General features: G+C 41.7%; 1 protein-coding gene across 1 annotated transcript in view; it reads right to left on the reverse strand.

The window, feature by feature from the left end:
* Positions 1-10,355, reverse strand: part of tcf3a (transcription factor 3a) — a 41,193-nt gene extending 30,838 nt beyond the window's left edge. Inside the window, 4 exon segments of the mRNA XM_029643203.2 lie at positions 2,778-2,850; positions 4,054-4,150; positions 9,860-9,912; positions 10,075-10,355. Coding sequence (XP_029499063.2) covers positions 2,778-2,850; positions 4,054-4,107 — 127 coding nt within the window. The 5' untranslated portion in view covers positions 4,108-4,150; positions 9,860-9,912; positions 10,075-10,355.
* Positions 10,356-22,874: the final 12,519 nt, after the last annotated feature.

The raw sequence follows: 22,874 nt of genomic DNA on the forward strand, positions 1-22,874 counted from the left end.
CCAGTTCTCTCTCAGCGGCCAAGGCCCTTTGTCTGGGCCTCTAATGAGCATTGTGGAGACCTGGGCTGAGGGCTGCAAAACAATGCCAGGAGCAGCCGTTGGATTGAGAACAGTAAGGACCTTTTGTAAACGTGCACCTTTTGTTGCTACAAAATAAGATCTAAGTGGCACTCAAGCTGTAGTTTGGGTCCCTGGCCTCAACCCTGCCCGTCCTTTTCATCTTATTTCTGCTACTTCAATATCCTGTTTCTTTTCAGTTAGGAGCTGAAAGGACCTACAGCAACGGTTCAGAGGTTCGAGGAGGGTGAATGAAGGTGGTGGAGGAGAGAGGATGAGGGCAAGTGATTGGGGGAAAGAGGGTTGAAGCAAGGCGGTTTGAGACCGAGAGACGACAGTAGTTGGATGTGGAGCATGGTTCTTGTGTTGATCTTTGGATGGTTGTCAACAAGAGGAGATGGGGCCTATCGAGGGATGGTGGTTGATTGGAGGAGCAAAGAAACAGAAATAGTTTTTCTTCCACAGGTTGAGAGGTGGGGGGTGAATAGGGTCATTTCCTATCACCCCGCTGGTCTTTACACCCTCAGTAGAGCATGATGGAGAGGCAGCAGCTGAGAAGGTGAGGGAGGGGACACCTGGAGGGGGAAGGGGGGGGGGTGGTTCAGTCTGTTTTAACTAGCTTCTTTCCCTCATTAACTTTCCTTTATGATCAATGATCTAGCAGGACGAGACAGGTGGAAGCAATATGGTGGAATGCTATCCAATCCTTTGAACCCTCACTGGTAATGAAGGACAGCATGCCATTTTAGCATATTTGGAGTATTGATACAGCTACTGGGATTTGACTCCAGACAGCACTCCCCACGAGGGCAGTAGGGGGATGGAGGAGTCAGAGGTGGGACAGTGAGAGGGTTCTAGGAAGGAATAAGAGAAAGTGTAGTTGGGCCTGTAATAGCCTATCACTGTCATGCTGTTCCTTTAATAACCCTCAAATCTATTTCCGCAGCCCCACAGAAGTCAAATTAGCATAATTAAAATCCCCATTAAAAAATGTCCGTTTAAGATAGACATGCAGAGGGTTTGTTGTTACATGGCCTAAGTCTCAATCCACCAAATCCGCCGCTGTCGGCTTTCTGCATCGTTGGTGAAAGGTGGAGGAGCTACAGCGGTGGTTGTCAGACCACGAGACATCAAAGAAAGAGTCTTCTCACTAAAACATCTGTAGCGTCAAACGGTTTGACCTTCAAACTTTATGGATTGGTGAGACTCATGAACAGCACCTACCGAAAGTGTTCACATTTTGTTGTATGACAGCCTGAACATTAATTAAATTGAGATTGTGTCACCGATCTACACATTATAGACCATAGTGTCAAAGTGAATTTAAAAAATTTTCATAAAAAATGTAAACATGAAGTCCTGAATCAAAAATGATTCAAGCCCTTTGTTATGGCCTAAAATAAATTCAGGAGTAAACATTTGCTTAACAAGTCAAATTAACTGCATGACTCACTCTGTGTACAATGGTGTTTAACATGACTTGAATGACTACCCCCATACCCCTCTGTTCCCCATACACACGTGTAATGTCCCTCAGTAGAGTAGTGCATTTCAATAACCAAAACAATACAACTAAATGGAGGTCAATCGCTCAGCCCTACTGTCTAGCAATGATCAACAACCAACTTGACAGAGCTTGAAGAATTTTTCAAAGAATATTGTGCAATCCAGGTGTGCAAAGCTCTTAGAGATTTACCCAGAAAGACTCACAGCTGTAGTCGCTGAAAAAGGTGATTCTAACATGTATTGACTCAGGAGGTTGAATAATCAAGATACGTTTTATTTTCATACATTTTTACAAATGTTGGAATTTCTCTTCTACTTTGACAGTGTATTGTGTAGATCATTGACACACACAAAATAACAAAGACAATTCAATCCATCTCCCACCTCGTAACAACAAATGAGAAAAAAGCCAAGGGGTGTGAATACTTTCCGAAAGGCATTGTACATGTTGGTTGTTTTGCTCTGCGACCCCCACAAGCATCATGTGACCTCTCCCGAGTCGGTACCGCCGATCTGCTGTCTGAACGGTTTGGCGAACAAACTATTATGACCCCTCTATGGAAAGGTGAGTCTCTCACAAACATGTTGGTTGTTCTGCTATAGAACACCCACACGCCTCACCTGAAGGTAGCCCAGTACCAGTTTAAAAAATGAATGAATTACTTAGATTATTTTTTTTATTTTACCTTTATTTAACTAGGCAAGTCAGTTAAGAACAAATTCTTATTTTCAATGACAGCCTAGGAACAGTGGGTTAACTGCCTGTTCAGGGGCAGAACGACAGATTTGTACCTTGTCAGCTCGGGGGTTTGAACGTCCGGTTACTAGTCCAACACTCTAGCCATTAGGCTACCCTGCCGCCCAGGGATAGGTAGAGGAAAGGTAGACGTTGACCAATTTTGATCCTATTGGTTACATATGAAGAACAATGCTGTTGTACGACCACCGAGGTCACCTGAAGACCATTTTGACTGAAATGATTAAATGTTTGTACCATCCCTCGGCTTTATTTTAAAAAATGGGCCGTGGATGGGTATTCGTGCATGACAATGACCCAAAACACACGGCCAAGGCAACAAAGGAGTGGCTCAAGAAGAGGCACAATAACTTGTTGATGCACCCATCCTGTTACCGGGACCATTTAAAATGGGAGCCGCAAACAGTCAGTGCATATTGACTTTATTTTTGTATTAAAACCAAAGGGCTAGTCTTACCAGTGCCTCCGAACTGGCTGCTGGCTAGAGTGGTGGGCCTGTTCTTCCCATTCAACACCGGAGGTGCAAACATCTGAAACGTAGACAGACAGGGTCAAAAACATTCAACCAGAGACACGGGGTCAAAAACATTCAACCAGAGACACGGGGTCAAAAACATTCAACCAGAGACACGGGGTCAAAAACATTCAACCAGAGACACGGGGTCAAAAACATTCAACCAGAGACACGGGGTCAAAAACATTCAACCAGAGACACGGGGTCAAAAACATTCAACCAGAGACGGGGTCAAAAAAAAATGCACCGAAGTCTTAAAAAATATTTTTTTTAAAAAGCAGAAGTCTCCTTTTGGTATCTATGCTTTGGGAAATGTCTACCCTGTGGCTAAACACTTCATCACCTTCACTAGACTACAGGAACCCAAGCTGCTTACTTAATTAATAGACAAAGTACATTTAACCAATATGGCACGAGGGGGTGTGGTATATGGCCAATACACCATGGCTAAGGGCTATTCTTATGCACGACGCAACATGGAGTGTCTTAACCGTGGTATATTGGCCATATATCACAAACCCACAAGGTGCCTTATTGCTATTATAAACTGGTTACCAACGTAATTAGAGCTGTAAAAATACATTTTGTCATACCTGTGGTATGCGGTCTGATATACCATGGCTTTCAGCCAATCAACATTCAGGGCTCTAACCACCCAGATATAATAACTTATACTACACCTCTGATGTTACATTGTTTGGTGCTAGGTGCCAATTTAACCTATCCGATAGAAGGATTTAGTCATTCTCAGTTACAACAGACTCCAGCAGCTGTCAACTGTGGGAAGCAATCTAAACATGCCAAGCTTGGGCTGACTCATTGATGCGAGTGACTCACAACAACTGCCTAATGACAACACAGACTGATTGATACCATGCTATTCTTCCACTTATGTACCAACCCATTATCTCAAATAATACAACAAAGCCCATGCACTCGTGCTCCACAACTTTCGTTTCTTTATAGTATCAAGATTCAAACGGATCTTCGTCGTGTCTATCTTGATGTGTGTAGAGAAACACTGTCTTGTTTATACAATAAAAAGCATAGGTTGCAGCAATTCAGTTTTTGCTGCCCATCCCTTCATAAGAGATGACGTATATTTGACTACAAACAACCTATTACTTTCTTGAAGGAAGTGTTCTGAACAAAGATTCTAGCATTATGGTCTAAGATATTCAAAGATATTGTAGGGCTGTTGACAGCCAAGATCTCTTACCGCGCTGAAATCCAGCAGGTCGCTGAGCTCCTTGTCTGTTCCCACTGTAGCCATTCTCTGCTGCTGTTCCTTAGTCCCTCACAGTCTCAGCAACTGACTAGGGAGAGGGGAGGGGACTGTCATTTTGTCAAGTCTAGATTAAGGTACAAATAGTTGAAATGGACAGAAGACAAGAATCAGTGTGACAAAAGTGTGAAGTCAAATCCTACTCGATTGATTCCTGTGTAAAGGGTACATTTTCTGCTTCATGATTCAAATCCACCCCCCAAAAATTGCCTATACCGACCGACATCAATATTCCTCTTTACAAACAATTAACTTGATTGCAACCACTTGTTTTACTGTGTGGTTGGTTAGACCTCTATTTTAAATGGATACACCACATTACAATGTCCCTTGGCAGAACATCACTTCACATTTGGGAGCGCATGTAGGAGGTGTTTCGTGATAAGAGACCTTCTCTGAGACCTGAAGACTCAAGTTTGCTCCCTGAGCAAACAAGGTGCTCCCATAAATAGGCTTTAGCCCAGTGGGCTAAAACGGTCTTTACGCGAAGGTGTATCTGGTCTGTTTGATACCCAGTCGGCCACATTAAATGCATAGAGCAGAGTAACTCATTACGTCATGATGTAAATATCATCAGCATTGAGTCATCGTGATGTCACACACATCATTCAATGGTCTCGAAGTGGATAACATGGCACAAATATAGCATTTACATTTTAGTCATCTAGCAGACGCCCCTTTCCAAAGCAACTTAACAGTTTGGTTAACCTAAGATGAATGCACTAAGGTTAAGATAACCAAGTGGGACAACCACATAGCCATCTAGCAGACGCCCCTATCCAAAGCAACTTAACAGTTAGGTTAACCTAAGATGAATGCACTAAGGTTAAGATAACCAAGTGGGACAACCACATAGCCATCTAGCCTGCTAGTTATTTCACTGCTACCAGGGTTATCCTCCCGTTATTGAATTAGATGCTGTAAATATTTCCCATTCATTTAAGATTGTGGCCTGCAGATTTGTGCTACATAGCTCAATCTATAAAACAGGAATTCCTTTTGAGGTACAGAAACTACTGACAAACTTACACTCTGAGATGAGCTTCTACAGCACTGCTTCAATCATTGGGTAATACAGGTTGAGAGCCTTAATCCAAATCTAGTGTTACATTAATTCTGAGTTTTCCCTGTCCTAGCCCACATCAGACACACTAAGTGGAGTACAACTTCTGATTACACCACAAGGCCAATAGTCCACTTTGTCCTCCCTGCTGGCTGCCTTGGCAACCTCAGAAACTAACCTGTTGGAAGATAATTTCTCATCAACAAGCCACAGCATCAAAGGCTATTACATTCGGTATGAAATGCCACAGCAGTAACCCCAGATACTTAGGGGAAAAAACAAACATAGTTATTTTCTGTTTCACAACCTTTTCCTGTTTGTACCTGATGAACACAACATAGGTCTGAAGTGCCTTCTCATAAACTTCAGACAGTTTCCAGGGTAAATGTGACAAGACATCAATATAGAGATCAAAAACTATGATTTGGGGGATCTATACAACAATTAATCCAAAGATTGACATATCTGACATGTATCTAATAGAACTATTGAGAAATAATTAATCAGTTGGCATGTCCATGACATCTTGGCCTTACCTCCTTTATCTGCAAGTTCTACAAAGCAAACATTGGTGTCATATGAAGCTTGACCGCTTGCTCTAATATGAGTTGTATTTTGATTTAAATAACAATTTTCAGAATATTGAAAAATAAACATGAATATTGAAAACACTATTTTTGATTTGGCAAATTTGACATAATATACTCGACGGGAATATCAAAGTCCCAGAGTGGGATCTCTGCTACTTTTAGCATTATGATCCAGTTTGTAAGCATTACCAACAGGGTGAATGTGAAAATGGATTCAAAATGGTTGCCCTCTGCTGGTGATTTTCAGAATGTGCAATGATGCAGGTAAAAGGAGGGCTGTGATTGGTTACATTGCCTACTATGCCAATTTCTCTGTATAAAATGGGCAGTTACTTGAAAACTGGCAGAGACCTCACTCTGGAACTTTGATATGCCTGTAGTAGAGTATATTATGTTCAACAATATATTAGGAAAATATACCAAATAAAGAAACTATTTTTTTCTATATGCATATTTGTCCATATTCATAAATGAATGTAAGAAAATTCTTGAAATCAATATACAACTCATATTTCAGAGCAAGTGTAGAAAATCTTCATACGACACCAACTTGTGCCTTGTAGCACTTATAGAGGAACCATTATGGAGTCTTAGAGACCTGGGAAAGGTCAAAATGTAACAACCTTCCGAGACCCTGCCATTCATTTGTGTCATCTCTTATGGTACATGTGTTTTTGGTCCGTAACTCTAAGGCCATACATGCCGCTGCGTTAGGTTCTGCTGTACCTTTGAGATGACATTCTGAGCTTTTAATATAATAATAAACACCATTTAGCAGAGACTTTTATCCAAAGTGACTTAGTCATGCATTCATTTTTATTTAGCCTATGGGTAGTCCTGGGGATCGAACCCACTATCCTGATGTTACAAACGTCATGCTCTATCACCTGAGCTACAGAGGACTACAATATAACGTGTTGGGGTGTCACCCTGATAAGAACCATATTATTTGTTTTCAAAATGGCTACCATCACAATTGGCACATTTGATGTAAATGTGTATAATTGTGTAATTATATTTTTTGTGAGTTTGATATTGAAATTGTTTCTCATAAGTAAATATCTTAGGAACAGTTTGTTGAGTTTTCAGAGCAGTGTAATATTTGTATATTAAATAAGAGCTTGTTAATACATGTCCTCTGTAGTGGACATCAGGATGCGGCCAACTGTTTTTTATTTAATTTAAAAAAAAACTACTGTCCCCATTTAGTTAAATGTTAGAAGTATCATATTTACTATTAGAGTCCTAATGGCCACTGCTCTTCTTTTGTCCTGGTTTGGTGAGGATTCACCCTGTAGTAACTTAAGGTTTAGGCTACCAAATCTGTGTTCCATAATCAACCTACACCATCATCGAAGTTATGAACAGCTCAGGCGTTGACAAGCACTGGGTTCTGGTTGTGTGTGAATGGATTGATAGATTTCAGACATATCAATAGAGCAAGAATGAGTGAGCAATGTGTGCCTTCCCTCAGGCAGGCAGCAACTCATGGCCAAGGGTCAACACACAGTGAGGTGCAAAGAACATGAGGGGCCACATACAAAACTCAGTTTGGGCTCCTTAGAAAATGTTTAACTGTTGGCAATGTTATCACAAATAGGGTATAAGTACCCTTCTAGGGACAGATCGAAATGTAGTGGGGGGAGAGGTGGTCCAAAATAGGGGAGGGCAGTGCGTTTTTTCCCTGGTTTACATTCACTCTCCAGCTCATAATACAGCGGACACCTAAGCCCACGCATGCAATTCCCCGATACATTTACTACTCAAATCTCTGAAGCCGAAAGGTGAAGTGGACAATTATTGTTTTAGGAAAGTAGGCTATAAATCAAATGCTACATATTGAAATAAAAGTAATAGTGTTTTTGGAAATGTGTTATAGGCGTTTAAGGACACATTAATGTGGCTCATTTGGTCAATATCCCTTGTTTATTGATGGTGCTGGCTGTGCCAGGTCAGAACTGAAAGCATACGGATGTCTGGTAAATTTTTCAAATGTCCAGTAAATTAAAATATTCCCCGTCTTGCTGTCTGGTGCCAAATTTCCTATAACGGCACATTGTTTTTATGAAGAATCTGTCGCCAATTGGATGGAAACTTAGGAAGTGTGCTGGTCCAGTGTCACGTTGATGATGCTGCACATCATGGTTCACCAGCAGCCACAAGCACCTAAACAATAAGCTACCAAACAAACAAGCTTGTAGGAATTGTACTTCAACTCCCCCCTCATACTCATCTGGAGGTTGAGCATAATGTTTTATTCATCTCTGTAATTGTATTCATGTAAAAAAAAAAAATTGGGACCACAATTAAAATAAGTGTGACTTATTGTGCAATCCCGCTTTGAAATCAATCCAAACTGTGCAGTGGCCAATTGATGAATAGAAAGAGATATTGGTTACAAAACTCCAACACGTTTAATGACATTCAGAGCTTGTCAAGCCAAGTCTTCTATACTGAGTAAGAATACAAGGTAGGGATGTATGTATTTTCTGTTTGTCGAGAATGACAATCTATTTATTGGGATGTTGAAAAACCAAACCATAATATTGATGCGCCCGATGTCTGTATGCTTTGTTTATTGGTTGTGTGGTGCATTGGCACAGAAACCTGTTGGAGGAAAACATCATTAGAAATATAACATCAAAAAATGTGAAATCCTCATAGCTGATCATTTTCTACAGCCTGCTCTGATCGTAGTGTAATGAAACTAGCAGAGAGAGTGAGCTCGCCTGTGAACCCCCAACCTTCTGGCCCGTAGCCCTGTGTGGCAGCGACTGCGCCACACAAAGTCCATACCCACCTTTATAAACACAGGTTCACTAGTAATTGTACATTTTGGTTGTAAACATTATTTTGAGTTGATGTTTATTTGGGGGGTCAATTTCACCGTACAAAAGGGACAGTAATGTGAAAATATGTTTTACATTGGGAGGGGCAACAACAACAAAATGTATGACACCTTGAGCTGGACCAGCCCTTCCCTTCCAGTAAATGTCGATCTGTCCCTTAGAATAACAATCATTATGCTTTTAAGGGACATTACTATAGTATATGGAGCACACTGAAGCATGCATTTCTATTGAAGATTAATGTATTATGATCTCGTTGATGGGTTCAGGAAGTCAAGTTGCAACAGAATTAACAGTTGCCTGACATTTCTCTGGATGTCCCATTCCCAAATCTTCTGGCCCTCTACTTCGGAGAATGTAAATAGTTTTTGCGGGTTGTGACGGAATCCCCAGAGTGCAGGTTTTACCATAACAACGAACGCGTTATGTCAACACAGACTATTTCGTCAAATTCGTGCTTTTTAGATGGGTGAGAAACCGGTTGTTAAGTAGCTTCGAATACACTTAAAACAAAGAGTCAGGCCCTGGCAAAGTTTGTGATGAAGGCTAGAACAAAGGAGTAAGCGTCGCTCTCTTTGGGTATCAAATTCAACGGATCTATGGTGAAAAATCGAAGTAAGAATTTCAGAACCGTGCGTAAAATATTTTCACATGTCTTTTTTTTTTAGGTTCAAGGGGTTCAGCACGGGGGGGGGGGGTCCTGCCAAATGTGAAATAAACAGTGGAAAATATTGAGCACATAATTGGGAATTGAGAGAAATTTGAACATTTACTTCATAATACACATAACACCAAACAACCTATTTGACCCATACATTTGAGACAAGCGTGCATTTCTGGGCGCAACTTTCCTCTGCACCACGAAGTTTCTCTAAATATTTAACAAAAGTTTTGAACCTTCAAAAAAAAATTGTGGCTTGTTATTCAATAAAATATTAATACAGACAATGCAATAGTATCACTGCGAGAATGTTGCCGTTCGAACGGGCATGTTAGGTTACTTTTAAACTTTACAATGTTGCGTAAAGTGAACAAAGAAGTATTTTCCCACAAGGCTGCAAGTACTGCCTAACTGCTGCACGCTCGCTCCCGTTGCCCAGGCCGGACAAAACTCAAGACCCCGCTTTCTCCGCCCGTGCTACTCACACAACTCAAAATTATTTGCTAAAGTTGCTCAATGCCCCTGCAAAACCGTAATATAACTCACAAATGTACGGCGTGTGATTAGGTATATTTACCTTTCAGTAACCTGTATTCAATTATGTGGCATCCAACGGGAAAAAATGAACGCCTGGAGTAGAGAGAAAAACATAAAGTTGGGGATAGATTCCCTCTCCGTACTCCGGACTGTAGACGAAGACCGAACGACGATTTCGTGTGTTCTACCAAACCCTTGGTTCGTTATACAGTCCACGTCACGAAAATGAAACAATGTTTGCAAATAGATTCATACCTCTTGTGATATATCATGCGATTATTTTAGTTGCTACAATTGTAACCATTTCATCTTCCGAGTAGACATTTTAACAGCCTCCACATTGTCGGTTCCAAAAGAGTATCCCTCCGCGGCGTACGAGAACGTTAAATGACCAGCGGTGTCCTATTTCAAACGCCCTACAACCAGACACACATTTTTGATAACAATCCTGTAACAATTTTATATGGAAATCAACTCAAATATAGTACAGCATCAGTGTAATTGTCGATGCATTAAAATGTCAGATTTTTTATCGCAAGCCATGAGAACTACGTTGATTTGCGGAAGGAGACCTCGGAAAACTGAAGAGTGACAGACCAGAAACAGTGCGAGATGGAATGATAATAGGCTACCGCAGACGCACAGCCAATGGTATGCCACAACAATCTGATTGACAGCAAGAAGGTCCAAATATATATCGACTGTATTCGGTGGGCCTGCCTCCAATGTTACCCCATCAAGTATCTGCCAAGGACAGCGTTTGATTAATGTTTTTAACAGCAACAACGGTGCATAAATGGATGATGCAGTTATTGATGAAGTCTATTATTCAACTTGAAAACTATTGCAAAATATACATCCTCATATTAGGTACAACAACAAGCAACACATATATATTTTTCCACGAGGCTTATACAATTCATTCGAAGAATTCTGTAAAAAAAAAAAAAAAAAAAAAACATAAACCTTAGGTAATGTTGGTGTTCAGATTAGTAGTTCCTAAGTAATTTAATCTATTATAGGCCTAATTTGCTGTACAAACCTATCCTATCCTTTAGTGAAATATTATTGTGGAGGTAGGGACATAACATCTATGATATAAGATTACATGGATACAGATTGTAAACATTTAATTAACAATCATAATCTAGCCTACCGGTATTCTTATTTTCTTTTGCACAAAATTATTTGAGGAGGGAGATCAGGGTTAGGATTGCTGTTTTTCTTGTGTGTGTGTGTGCGTGCGTGTGTGTGTGTGTGTGAGCGTGCGTGTGTGTGTGTGTGTGTGAGAGAGAGAGCATGTGTGTGCGTGTGTGTGTGTGCGCGTGCGTGTGTGTGTGTGTGAGAGAGAGCATGTGCCTGCGTGTGTGTGCGCGTGCGTGTGTGTGTGAGAGAGAGCATGTGTGTGTGTGTGTGTGTGAGAGAGAGCATGTGTGTGTGTGTGTGTGAGAGAGAGCATGTGTGTGCATGTGTGTGTGTGAGAGAGAGCATGTGTGTGCGTGTGTGTCACAGAAAACAGCGCTCGACAAATGGCTCCACCTCGGTGGCGTGAAAGTGTGGTTGAAGGTTTTAAAAGTACAGACTGCAGCAGCATTTGGCTTTTACATCGACCCTTTGTGGAAACAGCTTGTGAGCTCAGGAGTCGTATGCATCAGCAGAGAAAAGAACACAGTATTTTTCCTTTCTGCAACCAAATCTTGACCTGACACACAGAGAGAGGACTAACCATGCCTAGTAGCCCTAGCTTATGACTTAGTAGACTCTGAGAGGTGAAGAATTAGTGGACAAGACCAGGGACCACAGTAAGACTGTATAGCGTGGGGGGTAGGGAAACTATATGGCCAGCAACATACTGTATACCATGTGTTATAAAGAACAGGAGGGAGGGAGGGAGGGAGGTAGAGAGCGAGCAACAGAGAGGGAGAAAAAGGGGAGACCACTTAAATTGACTATTTTTTTATGTGCCAAGGAGTACATATCACAGGGAAAGGTGTTTAACAGTTCTATTACTGTGATGAGTTATTAATTAATATAGAATATTCTGGGCTATCATCCTCTATTTGGGATGAGGATGAGACTTTTGTGACTGACAATATTTACATTTTAATATTTGTTCTTTGAAGTGTGTCATCACAACCTTTTTCAAAGGCTATATTCTGACCCCATTTGTATCATTGAGATTTAAGTCACTATAAGCCCACGATGATAAACCCACTAATGGTGTTGGCCGTTGGCTTAAACCCAAGACCCCTGTCAGTATTATTTGTGTCCATCAGTAGTCAAAGGAGTTAGAAGTTTGGATGATTGTAGTGTACCCTCCACAGCGGGAAGTAGTCCATAATTAATTGCCTGAATGAACCAAAGCTTCATCAGTTGAGGTGGGGTCGGGCACTAAGTAGCCTAACTAACAGCTGGGTCCGACATGAAGTGTGTATAGTATAGTGTGTGTGTGTGTTAAAAAAAGGAGAACGAGAGAGCCTGGTTTTTCCCTTTGGTTTGTAGAGGCAATGACATGTGATACAGACTCAGGACTCGGCACCTGGTCCTGGTGAAATGAGTCTTTTGGTGGTAAAATAAACAAACACAGCATGTGTCTATGGCTCATATAGTGTGTATGTGTGTTTCAAGATAATAACAAATAAAAAAAGGTATTGAGTTGAACTGCAGTACCAGTCAGAGGATTGGACACACCTACTCATTCAATGGTTTTTCTTTTTTTAAACTATTTTCAACATTGTAGAAGAATAGTGAACACATCAAAACTATGAAATAACACATATGGAATCATGTAGAAATGTGTTAAACAACAAAATATATTTTAGATTCGTCAAAGTATACAACCTGGAGTTGTGTTTTGGGTCATTGTCCTGTTAAAAAATAAATGATAGTTCCACTAAGCGCAAACCAGATGGGATGGTGTATTGCTGCAGAATGTTGTGGTAGCCATGATGGTTAAGTGGGCCTTGAATTCTAAATAAATCGCTGACAGTGTCACCAGTAAAACACCCTCACACCATCACACCTCTTCCTCCATGCTTCATGGTGGGTACCACACACATAAAGATATCCTCCGTTCACCTACTCCGTCGCACAAAGGCACAGCGGTTGACTTGTTTAACACTTTTTTTGGTTACTACATGATGCCATATGTGTTATTTCATAGTTTTGATGTCTTCACTATTATTTTACAATGTAGAAATGAGTAGGTGTGTCCAAACGTTTAACTGGTACTGTACATCTGATCCAGGCTTCACGAGAACCCAGAGCCCACCACACGTGTGGCTTCACAGACCCACAATGAGATGTTCACCTTGTTTCCTTTTATTTCATTTCACCTTTATTTAACCAGGTAGGCTAGTTGAGAACAAGTTCTCATTTACAACTGCGACCTGGCCAAGATAAAGCAAAGCAGTTTGACACATACAACAACACAGAGTTACACATGGAATAAACAAACATACAGTCAATAATACAGTAGAAAAAGTCTACAGTGTGTGCAAATGAGGTAAGATAAGGCAGGTAAGGCAATAAATAGGTCATAATGGCAAAGTAATTACAATATAGCAATTAAACACTGGAGTGATAGATGTGCAGAAGATGAATGTGCAAGTAGAGATACTGGGGTGCAAAGGAGCTAAATAAATAAATAAATACAGTATGGGGATGAGATAGTTGGATGCGCTATTTATGGATGGGCTATGTACAGGTGCAGTGATCTGTGAGCTGCTCTGACAGCTGGTGCTTAAAGTTAGTGAGGGAGATATGAGTCTCCAGCTTCAGTATTTATGCAATTCGTTCCAGTCATTGGCAGTAGAGAACTGGAAGGAAAGGCGGCCAAAGGAGGAATTGGCTTTGTGGGTGACTAGTGAAATATACCTGCTGGAGCACGTGCTACGGGTGGGTGCTGCTATGGTGACCAGTGAGCTGAGATAAGGCAGGGCTTTACCTAGCAAAGACTTGAAGATGACCTGGAGCCAGTGGATTTGGCGACGAGTATGAAGCGAGGGCCAGCCAATGAGAGCGTACAGGTCGCAGTGGTGGGTAGTATATGAGGCTTTGGTGGCAAAACGGATGGCACTGTGATGGACTGCATCCAATTTGTTGAGTAGAGTGTTGGAGAGTAGTAGTGATGCTGGACGGGCGGGCAGGTGCGGGCAGCGATCGGTTGAAGAGCATGCATTTAGTTTTACTTGGATTTAAGAGCAGTTGGAGGCCACGGAAGGAGATTTCTATGGCATTGAAGCTCATCTGGAGATTAGTTAACACAGTTTCCAAAGAAGGGCCAGAAGTATACAGAATGGTGTCGTCTGTGTAGAGGTGGATCAGAGAATCACCAGCAGCAAGAGCGACATCATTGATGTATACAGACCTGCTCTTTCCCCCCCTTACGCCCTGACTACTGTGCTGAAGTTGTAATGATCTGTATTGTTCTGCTGATTCGAAGTTGATGTTATCGCTGTTATACATTTTCAGATATACTTGCCTCCCCATACAGCTATGAGCAGTTAATGACAAAAGGTTACCATGTCCCAGATTTACTAGACTGTGGGAAGGTCTTACCACTTCTTCTGTAAAAACGTGAAAGATTGTTTTTATGTAAGTAGAGCAATATTTGCACTGCAGCAACATTGTACTGTGGTATGGTTTACCTCTAGGCCTACGCAAAGGTACGAAAAGCTATTTTGAGCGTGGAACCCCGTCTTCCTAACCCTAAAGCACCCTCTTCTCCACCTACGCTTTCACTGGGCTCCCTCTCTCTCCACTCACAACTCTCTTCTCTCCGTGGTAGGCCCCGGTGCAGCCACCCACGCATCAGGTACAGTGTGCACAACCTGGGGCTTCCTGAAACGTGACTATGGTTTCCTGTTTCCTGTAACAAAACACAAAATACTCCCAGTAGTGCAAATCTAGGACCAGCCCGTCATAATCACTGCTAGAATCAGTTATTATGAAAAACAAACCAAAAAACAAAGCTTAGATCAGTGCATAAGGACAATTTAATTTTAAAGCAACACAATGACCTCTATTATGAGTTTTGTAAAGAGGTGTTGTTACCATAAGATCCAAGAGAACAACAGAGAGATAGAAAGAGAGATGGTTGGGGGTTGAAGGCTAAGTAAGGAGAGAGTGATACAGTACATTGTGTGAGCGATGGGCAGGGAGGGAGAGAGAATTAGGTGTGTCAAGGGAGCACGGAAACAACAATAACAGCAGTGTGTCTGCCCATGTGTGAAGTTACTGCTTGCCAAAAATATCAAAATAACATCCTTCGTGCTCCACGACACATATGCTGCCACTGCAAACCCCCCTGCCTAGGGTACCTCACGTTCTCTTTTTCCCTCCCTCTCTATCTCAACGGGGGTCAAAAGCATCACCGTTAACCAGCATGCATCTCTCTTGCTCCCCGTGGCGAGCATGGCTAGCGCCACGCTGTGTGTTTGGTGATGATGTGCGTTAGTCACTGTTAAACAACAACCACACCCAACCCTCTCTGACAGAGACATTCTGTCATGACAATAAATCAAAGCATTAATCTACTTTTCATTCATCCATCTAAGCATTCATTCACTCATTCATGATGGACTCCCATTACCCTTTCCAGTTTACAAAGAACGTGAATAGAGGTGCAATATACCTCTCTCTACTCTTCTCCATCTCTCTTTTCTCTCTTTTTTACTAGTCTTTTTCTCATCTCCCCCTCCCCCTTTCTTGCAGATTGGAATTCATTAGCAATCAAAGAGCCACTGACGAATGCAGGATCTTAATTACCCTCTCATTTGCATATTTGCATATTAATCACTGCAGACTTTGCTGTTTTACTGCCGCAGTGTCTTAGAGCCCCCCCCCAAATCTCCCTCACAGCCCCCCACCTCTCCAAGTTCTAGACCTGCCCCCACCACACCCAAACGTGCATACACACACAAAGACATACAAAAACCTGCACACACACACTGCTACAATCTGAGCTCTCGAAGCTTTAGACTTGTCCCCTACAACCCCAACACAAGCATACACACACACACACGCGCACACACACACACATGCGCACACACACCAGTGGAGGCTGGTGGGAGGAGCTATAGGAGGACGGGCTCATTGTAATGGCTGGAATGGAATAAATGGAACAGTATCAAACACATCAAACATATGGAAACCACATGTATGATTCTGTTCCATTTCAACCATTACAATGAGCCTGTCCTCCTATAGCTCCTCCCAGCAGCTTCCACTGACACACGCACAAGCGCGAGAATGTAAACATGCACACACACACAAACAGAATATTATTAACGCAGCACATAGCTAAGGTAGGCTGTGGGGAATTTGTTGAACCTGACATGCCTTTGCTTCTCATGACTCTACTAAAGTGGCCTTTGAGGAAATATGATGAAGTTGTTCCTAGACCAGAGGTGTCAAACTCATTTTGCACTGGGGGCCACATTCGGTCTTCAACAAGGTCCAGGAGGTCCACACTGAAATGTTATATTTCCTCACCGTCAAAATGAACAAAAGATAATAATCTATCCATCATTTTTGGAATTTTCTATACTCCTTGACTGTTTAGCTTTCAATTCTGTGATTATTAGTGAGCTGGACAGTCAAGGAACTGTATATACGTAGGCTCATTAGCATTTCTACAGTTTCAATTTGGTTTTAGTGATTTTAAGGTATGAGTTAATGCCCCCTCAAAGTATAAATATGTATATATTTTTTATTCAAACCACCCACGGGCTGTATGTTTGACACCCCTGTTTTAGACACTAATCTAAGGTTAGATTTGCAGTTTTCCCCTCTTGGGAAACTGGTCCTATATCTGTGCCTGAGGGGTAATTCTACCCTAAGCGCCTCTGACGATACCTATGAATTTCTATACTGTCCCCTAGTGGTGACATGAGTGTAATGCTTCCAGAAGAGCACAATAAGAGTCCCGTGTACCGTTGTGACAACACATACCATTTATTGACAATTATGACTTACAAAGACAAAGCTTAGACGGTTTTGCTGTGGGACAAACCATTCCTTGTTTTTAAACGTTATTTAGAGGAAATACACTAAATTAACCAAAGAAAGCAGCGAAAGGCCCTTAACCCCCCCAGGATACAGAAATGCACTTATTTCAATGGCATATCCATACCCTGCTGTATGTGTGTGTATGTGTGTACAGTGGGGCAAAAAAGTATTTAGTCAGCCACCAATTGTGCAAGTTCTCCCACTTAAAAAGATGAGAGAGGCCTGTAATTTTCATCATAGGTACACTTCAACCTAGACAGACAAAATGAGAGAAAAAAATCCAGAAAATCACATTGTAGGATTTTTTATGAATTTATTTGCAAATTATGGTGGAAAATAAGTATTTGGTCAATAACAAAAGTTTGTCTCAATACTTTGTTATATACCCTTTCTTGGCAACGACAGAGGTCAAACGTTTTCTGTAAGTCTTCACAAGGTTTTCACACACTGCATCACTGCTCTAGAGGAGATCTGCATGGAGGAATGGGCCAAAATACCAGCAAGTCTGTCATAGTTGAAGTGTACCTATGATGAAAATTACAGGCCTCTCTCATCTTTTTAATGGGAGAACTTGTACAATTGGTGGCTGACTAAATACTTTTTTTGCCCCACTGTATATATATATATACAGTGCCTTGCGAAAGTATTCGGCCCCCTTGAACTTTGCGACCTTTTGCCACATTTCAGGCTTCAAACATAAAGATATAAAACTGTATTTTTTTGTGAAGAATCAACAACAAGTGGGACACAATCATGAAGTGGAACGACATTTATTGGATATTTCAAACTTTTTTAACAAATCAAAAACTGAAAAATTGGGTGTGCAAAATTATTCAGCCCCCTTAAGTTAATACTTTGTAGCGCCACCTTTTGCTGCGATTACAGCTGTAAGTCGCTTGGGGTATGTCTCTATCAGTTTTGCACATCGAGAGACTGACATTTTTCCCATTCCTCCTTGCAAAACAGCTTGAGCTCAGTGAGGTTGGATGGAGGCAATTTGTGAACAGCAGTTTTCAGTTCTTTCCACAGATTCTCGATTGGATTCAGGTCTGGACTTTGACTTGGCCATTCTAACACCTGGATATGTTTATTTTTGAACCATTCCATTGTAGATTTTGCTTTATGTTTTGGATCATTGTCTTGTTGGAAGACAAATCTCCGTCCCAGTCTCAGGTCTTTTGCAGACTCCATCAGGTTTTCTTCCAGAATGGTCCTGTATTTGGCTCCATCCATCTTCCCATCAATTTGAACCATCTTCCCTGTCCCTGCTGAAGAAAAGCAGGCCCAAACCATGATGCTGCCACCACCATGTTTGACAGTGGGGATGGTGTGTTCAGGGTGATGAGCTGTGTTGCTTTTACGCCAAACATAACGTTTTGCATTGTTGCCAAAAAGTTCAATTTTGGTTTCATCTGACCAGAGCACCTTCTTCCACATGTTTGGTGTGTCTCCCAGGTGGCTTGTGGCAAACTTTAAACAACACTTTTTATGGATATCTTTAAGAAATGGCTTTCTTCTTGCCACTCTTCCATAAAGGCCAGATTTGTGCAATATGGACAGAGTCTCCCACCTCAGCTGTAGATCTCTGCAGTTCATCCAGAGTGATCATGGGCCTCTTGGCTGCATCTCTGATCAGTCTTCTCCTTGTATGAGCTGAAAGTTTAGAGGGACGGCCAGGTCTTGGTAGATTTGCAGTGGTCTGATACTCCTTCCATTTCAATATTATCGCTTGCACAGTGCTCCTTGGGATGTTTCAAGCTTGGGAAATCTTTTTGTATCCAAATCCGGCTTTAAACTTCTTCACAACAGTATCTCGGACCTGCCTGGTGTGTTCCTTGTTCTTCATGATGCTCTCTGCGCTTTTAACGGACCTCTGAGACTATCACAGTGCAGGTGCATTTATACGGAGACTTGATTACACACAGGTGGATTGTATTTATCATCATTAGTCATTTAGGTCAACATTGGATCATTCAGAGATCCTCACTGAACTTCTGGAGAGAGTTTGCTGCACTGAAAGTAAAGGGGCTGAATAATTTTGCACGCCCAATTTTTCAGTTTTTGATTTGTTAAAAAAGTTTGAAATATCCAATAAATGTCGTTCCACTTCATGATTGTGTCCCACTTGTTGTTGATTCTTCACAAAAAAATACAGTTTTATATCTTTATGTTTGAAGCCTGAAATGTGGCAAAAGGTCGCAAAGTTCAAGGGGGCCGAATACTTTCGCAAGGCACTGTATATATATATATATATATATAGTACCAAAAGTTTGGACACCTACTTATTCAAGTTTTTTTTGTATTTTTACTATTTTCTACATAATAGTGAAGACATCAAAACTATGAAATAACATATATGGAATCATGTAGTAACCATAAAAGTGGTAAACAAATCAAAATGTATTTTGTATTTGAGATCCTTCAAAGTAACCACCCTTTGCCTTGATGACAGCATTGCACACTCTTGGCATTCTCTCAACCAGCTTCATGAGGTCGTCACCAGAAAGCATTTCAACTAACAGGTGTGCCTTGTTAAGTTACTTTGTGGAATTTCTTTCCTTCTTAATGCATTTGAGCCAATCAGTTGTGGTGTGACAAGGTAGGTGTGGTATACAGAAGATGGTATTTTACCAAATAGGGCCAAGTCCATATTAGGGCAAGAACAGTCTATTATTACTTTAAGATATGAAGGTCAGTCAATCCAGAACATTAAGAACTTTGAAAGTTTCTTCAAGTTCAGATGCAAAAACCATCAAGCACTATAATGAAACTGGCTCTCATGAGGACCGCCACAGGAAAGGAAGACCCAGAGTTACCTCTGCTGCAGAGGATAAGTTCATTTGTTACCTGCCTCAGATTGCAGCCCAAATAAATGTTTCACAGAGTTCAAGTAACAGACATCTCAAATTCAACTATTCAGAGGAGACTGCGTGAATCAGGCCTTCATGGTCAAATTAATGCAAAGAAACCACTGCTAAATGACACCAATAAGAAGAGACTTGCTTGGGCCAAGAAACACAAACAATGGACATTAGTCCGGTGGAAATCTGTTCTTTGGTCTGATGAGTCAAAATGAGAGATTTCCGGTTCCAACCGCCATGTCTTTGTGAGACGCAGAGTAGGTGAAAGGATGATCTCTGCATGTCTAGTTCCCAACGTGAAGCAGGGAGGTGTGATGGTGCTTTGGTGGTGACACTGTGATTTATTTAGAATTCAAGGCACACAGCATGGCTACCTCAGCATTCTGCAGCGATTCTCCATTCCATCTGGTTTGTGCTTAGTGGAACTATCATTTGTTTTCAAGAGGACGATGACCCAACGCACATCCAGGCTGTGTAAGGGCTATTTAACCAAGGAGAGTGATGGAGTGCTGCATCAGATGACCTGGCCTCCACAATCACCCGACCACAACCCAATTGAGATGGTTTGGGATGAGTTGGACCGCAGAGTGAAGGAAATGCAGGCAATAAGTGCTCAGCATATGTGGGAACTCCTTCAAGACTGTTGGAAAAGCATTCCTCCCGAAGCTGGTTGAGAGAATGCCAAGAGTGTGCAAAGCAGTCAAGGCAAAGGGTGGCTACTTTGAAGAATCTCAAATATATTTTTATTTGTTTAACACTTTTTTCGTTACTACATGATTCCATATTGCGTTATTTCATGAATGACTAGATGTGTCCAACATTTCGACTGGTACTGTATATTATGATATAAAGATAGAATTTACTCTGGTTAAAGTGTGTTCATTCCCCAACACAGGTCAGCCATGAATCTCTCCTATAGACAAAGAGATGGAGGGAGTCTGGCCAGGACACAGACACTAGGGCTGCATCTCAATAGTCTAAATTGCTTCCTCTTTCACAGACATTAGGGTTGCATCCCTGTAATTTAAGTGGCATCCTTTTCTAGTCTCCTTTCCTTGCCTTAAACTTCACCGATGTAAAATAATTGGACAGGTGAAAGCAAAACATGGGCAGCAGATATTCTCAATTGTGTTTTCATGTTTTCACCTATCCTGGCTTTCAGATAGGTGCAGATGAAGAAGACTAAACTACTTTAGACTTGTGGTCTGGACCTCAGAGCAGCATTGTTGATCTTAAACGCTACCCTGGTTAAACACTACACTCATAACTATCTGCCAAAAGAAAACTAATGTATGCATATATGCTTTACATATCTGAATCCACATACACCAAGACATGTGTAGACATACTCATATGTAAAGATATATACATCTACATCAGTGGAGACTGCAAAGGAGAGGACGGCTCATAATAAGGGCTGGAACAGAGAAAATGTGGAATCCATGTGTTTGATACTATTCCACTCCAGCCATTACCACCAACCTCCTGTGATGTACATCAACTCCTAATCATGATTGTTATAATACCAATTGCCTGGCATAATGACCAATGTCACACTGTAGCTGTGGGCAATGACGTTGAGGTTACTGTAGCTGTGGGGCAATGACGTTGAGGTTACTGTAGCTGTGGGGCAATGACGTTGAGGTTACTGTAGCTGTGGGGCAATGACGTTGAGGTTACTGTAGCTGTGGGCAATGACGTTGAGGTTACTGTAGCTGTGGGCAATGACGTTGAGGTTACTGTAGCTGTGGGCAATGACGTTGAGGTTACTGTAGCTGTGGGCAATGACGTTGAGGTTACTGTAGCTGTGGGGCAATGACGTTGAGGTTACTGTAGCTGTGGGCAATGACGTTGAGGTTACTGTAGCTGTGGGCAATGACGTTGAGGTTACTGTAGCTGTGGGCAATGACGTTGAGGTTACTGTAGCTGTGGGCAATGACGTTGAGGTTACTGTAGCTGTGGGCAATGACGGAGGTTACTGTAGCTGTGGGCAATGACGTTGAGGTTACTGTAGCTGTGGGCAATGACGTTGAGGTTACTGTAGCTGTGGGCAATGACGTTGAGGTTACTGTAGCTGTGGGCAATGACGTTGAGGTTACTGTAGCTGTGGGCAATGACGTTGAGGTTACTGTAGCTGTGGGCAATGACGTTGAGGTTACTGTTCCTGCAGTGTTTTGACGTTGAGGTTACTGTAACTGCAGTGTTTGACGTTGAGGTTACTGTAACTGCAGTGTTTGACGTTGAGGTTACTGTAACTGCAGTGTTTGACGTTGAGGTTACTGTAACTGTGGGCAATGACGTTGAGGTTACTGTAACTGTGGGCAATGACGTTGAGGTTACTGTTCCTGCAGTGTTTGACGTTGAGGTTACTGTTCCTGCAGTGTTTGACGTTGAGGTTACTGTAACTGTGGGCAATGACGTTGAGGTTACTGTAGCTGTGGGCAATGACGTTGAGGTTACTGTAGCTGTGGGCAATGACGTTGAGGTTACTGTTCCTGCAGTGATTGACGTTGAGGTTACTGTCCCCACCGAGTGAATCGTAATTGAAAAGCTAAATAAATAATAAACACAACAGAATTTCTTCTTGAAACAGATGAACTGTAGATGTTGATCATACTCAGGAAACTGAAATAGGTCTTGCTCAACTTTCCGGATTTCCTGACTGGGGGAGGGGCATATTTCTGCATAACCTCTCTGCTCAAGCCTTCCAATGTTAAAGCAACCCAAAACAAGAAAAGGAGTTTAGGGGAAGTTGCAGCAGGTAGATAGACATGTCAAAACCCAAACATTTGGTACCAACATGGTGACCTGTGAAGACTTAACTCACACAGAGCTCGGCTAGGAAGCACATTAAGCTTCTGACCAGAGCAATCTTTCACTTTATAAATTATGTCTGCTCTTCCTGGAGAATGAAGCTCCTCGATGACATCCCGTTGATACTGTAGATTACAACATCCAGACAACAAGGGGATGGGGATGCAGGCTTATGTTACAGTACGATAGATGAATCTGACAATGAGGGGTTGGCCCAACCCAACCAGTGAAGCAATCCTGATTACAGCTGTAACTGAGGGTTTGTTTCTGACATGGTTAGTAGTGCTGAGCGATTAGTGCTTTGAGGTCGGTTGTTATTCATTTTGATGTTTGAAAAACTTGAATGCACGCTGAAATAAGGATTCACAA

This window comes from Oncorhynchus nerka, linkage group LG9b (assembly GCF_034236695.1).
Source record: "Oncorhynchus nerka isolate Pitt River linkage group LG9b, Oner_Uvic_2.0, whole genome shotgun sequence".
Classification (NCBI taxonomy): domain Eukaryota; kingdom Metazoa; phylum Chordata; class Actinopteri; order Salmoniformes; family Salmonidae; genus Oncorhynchus; species Oncorhynchus nerka.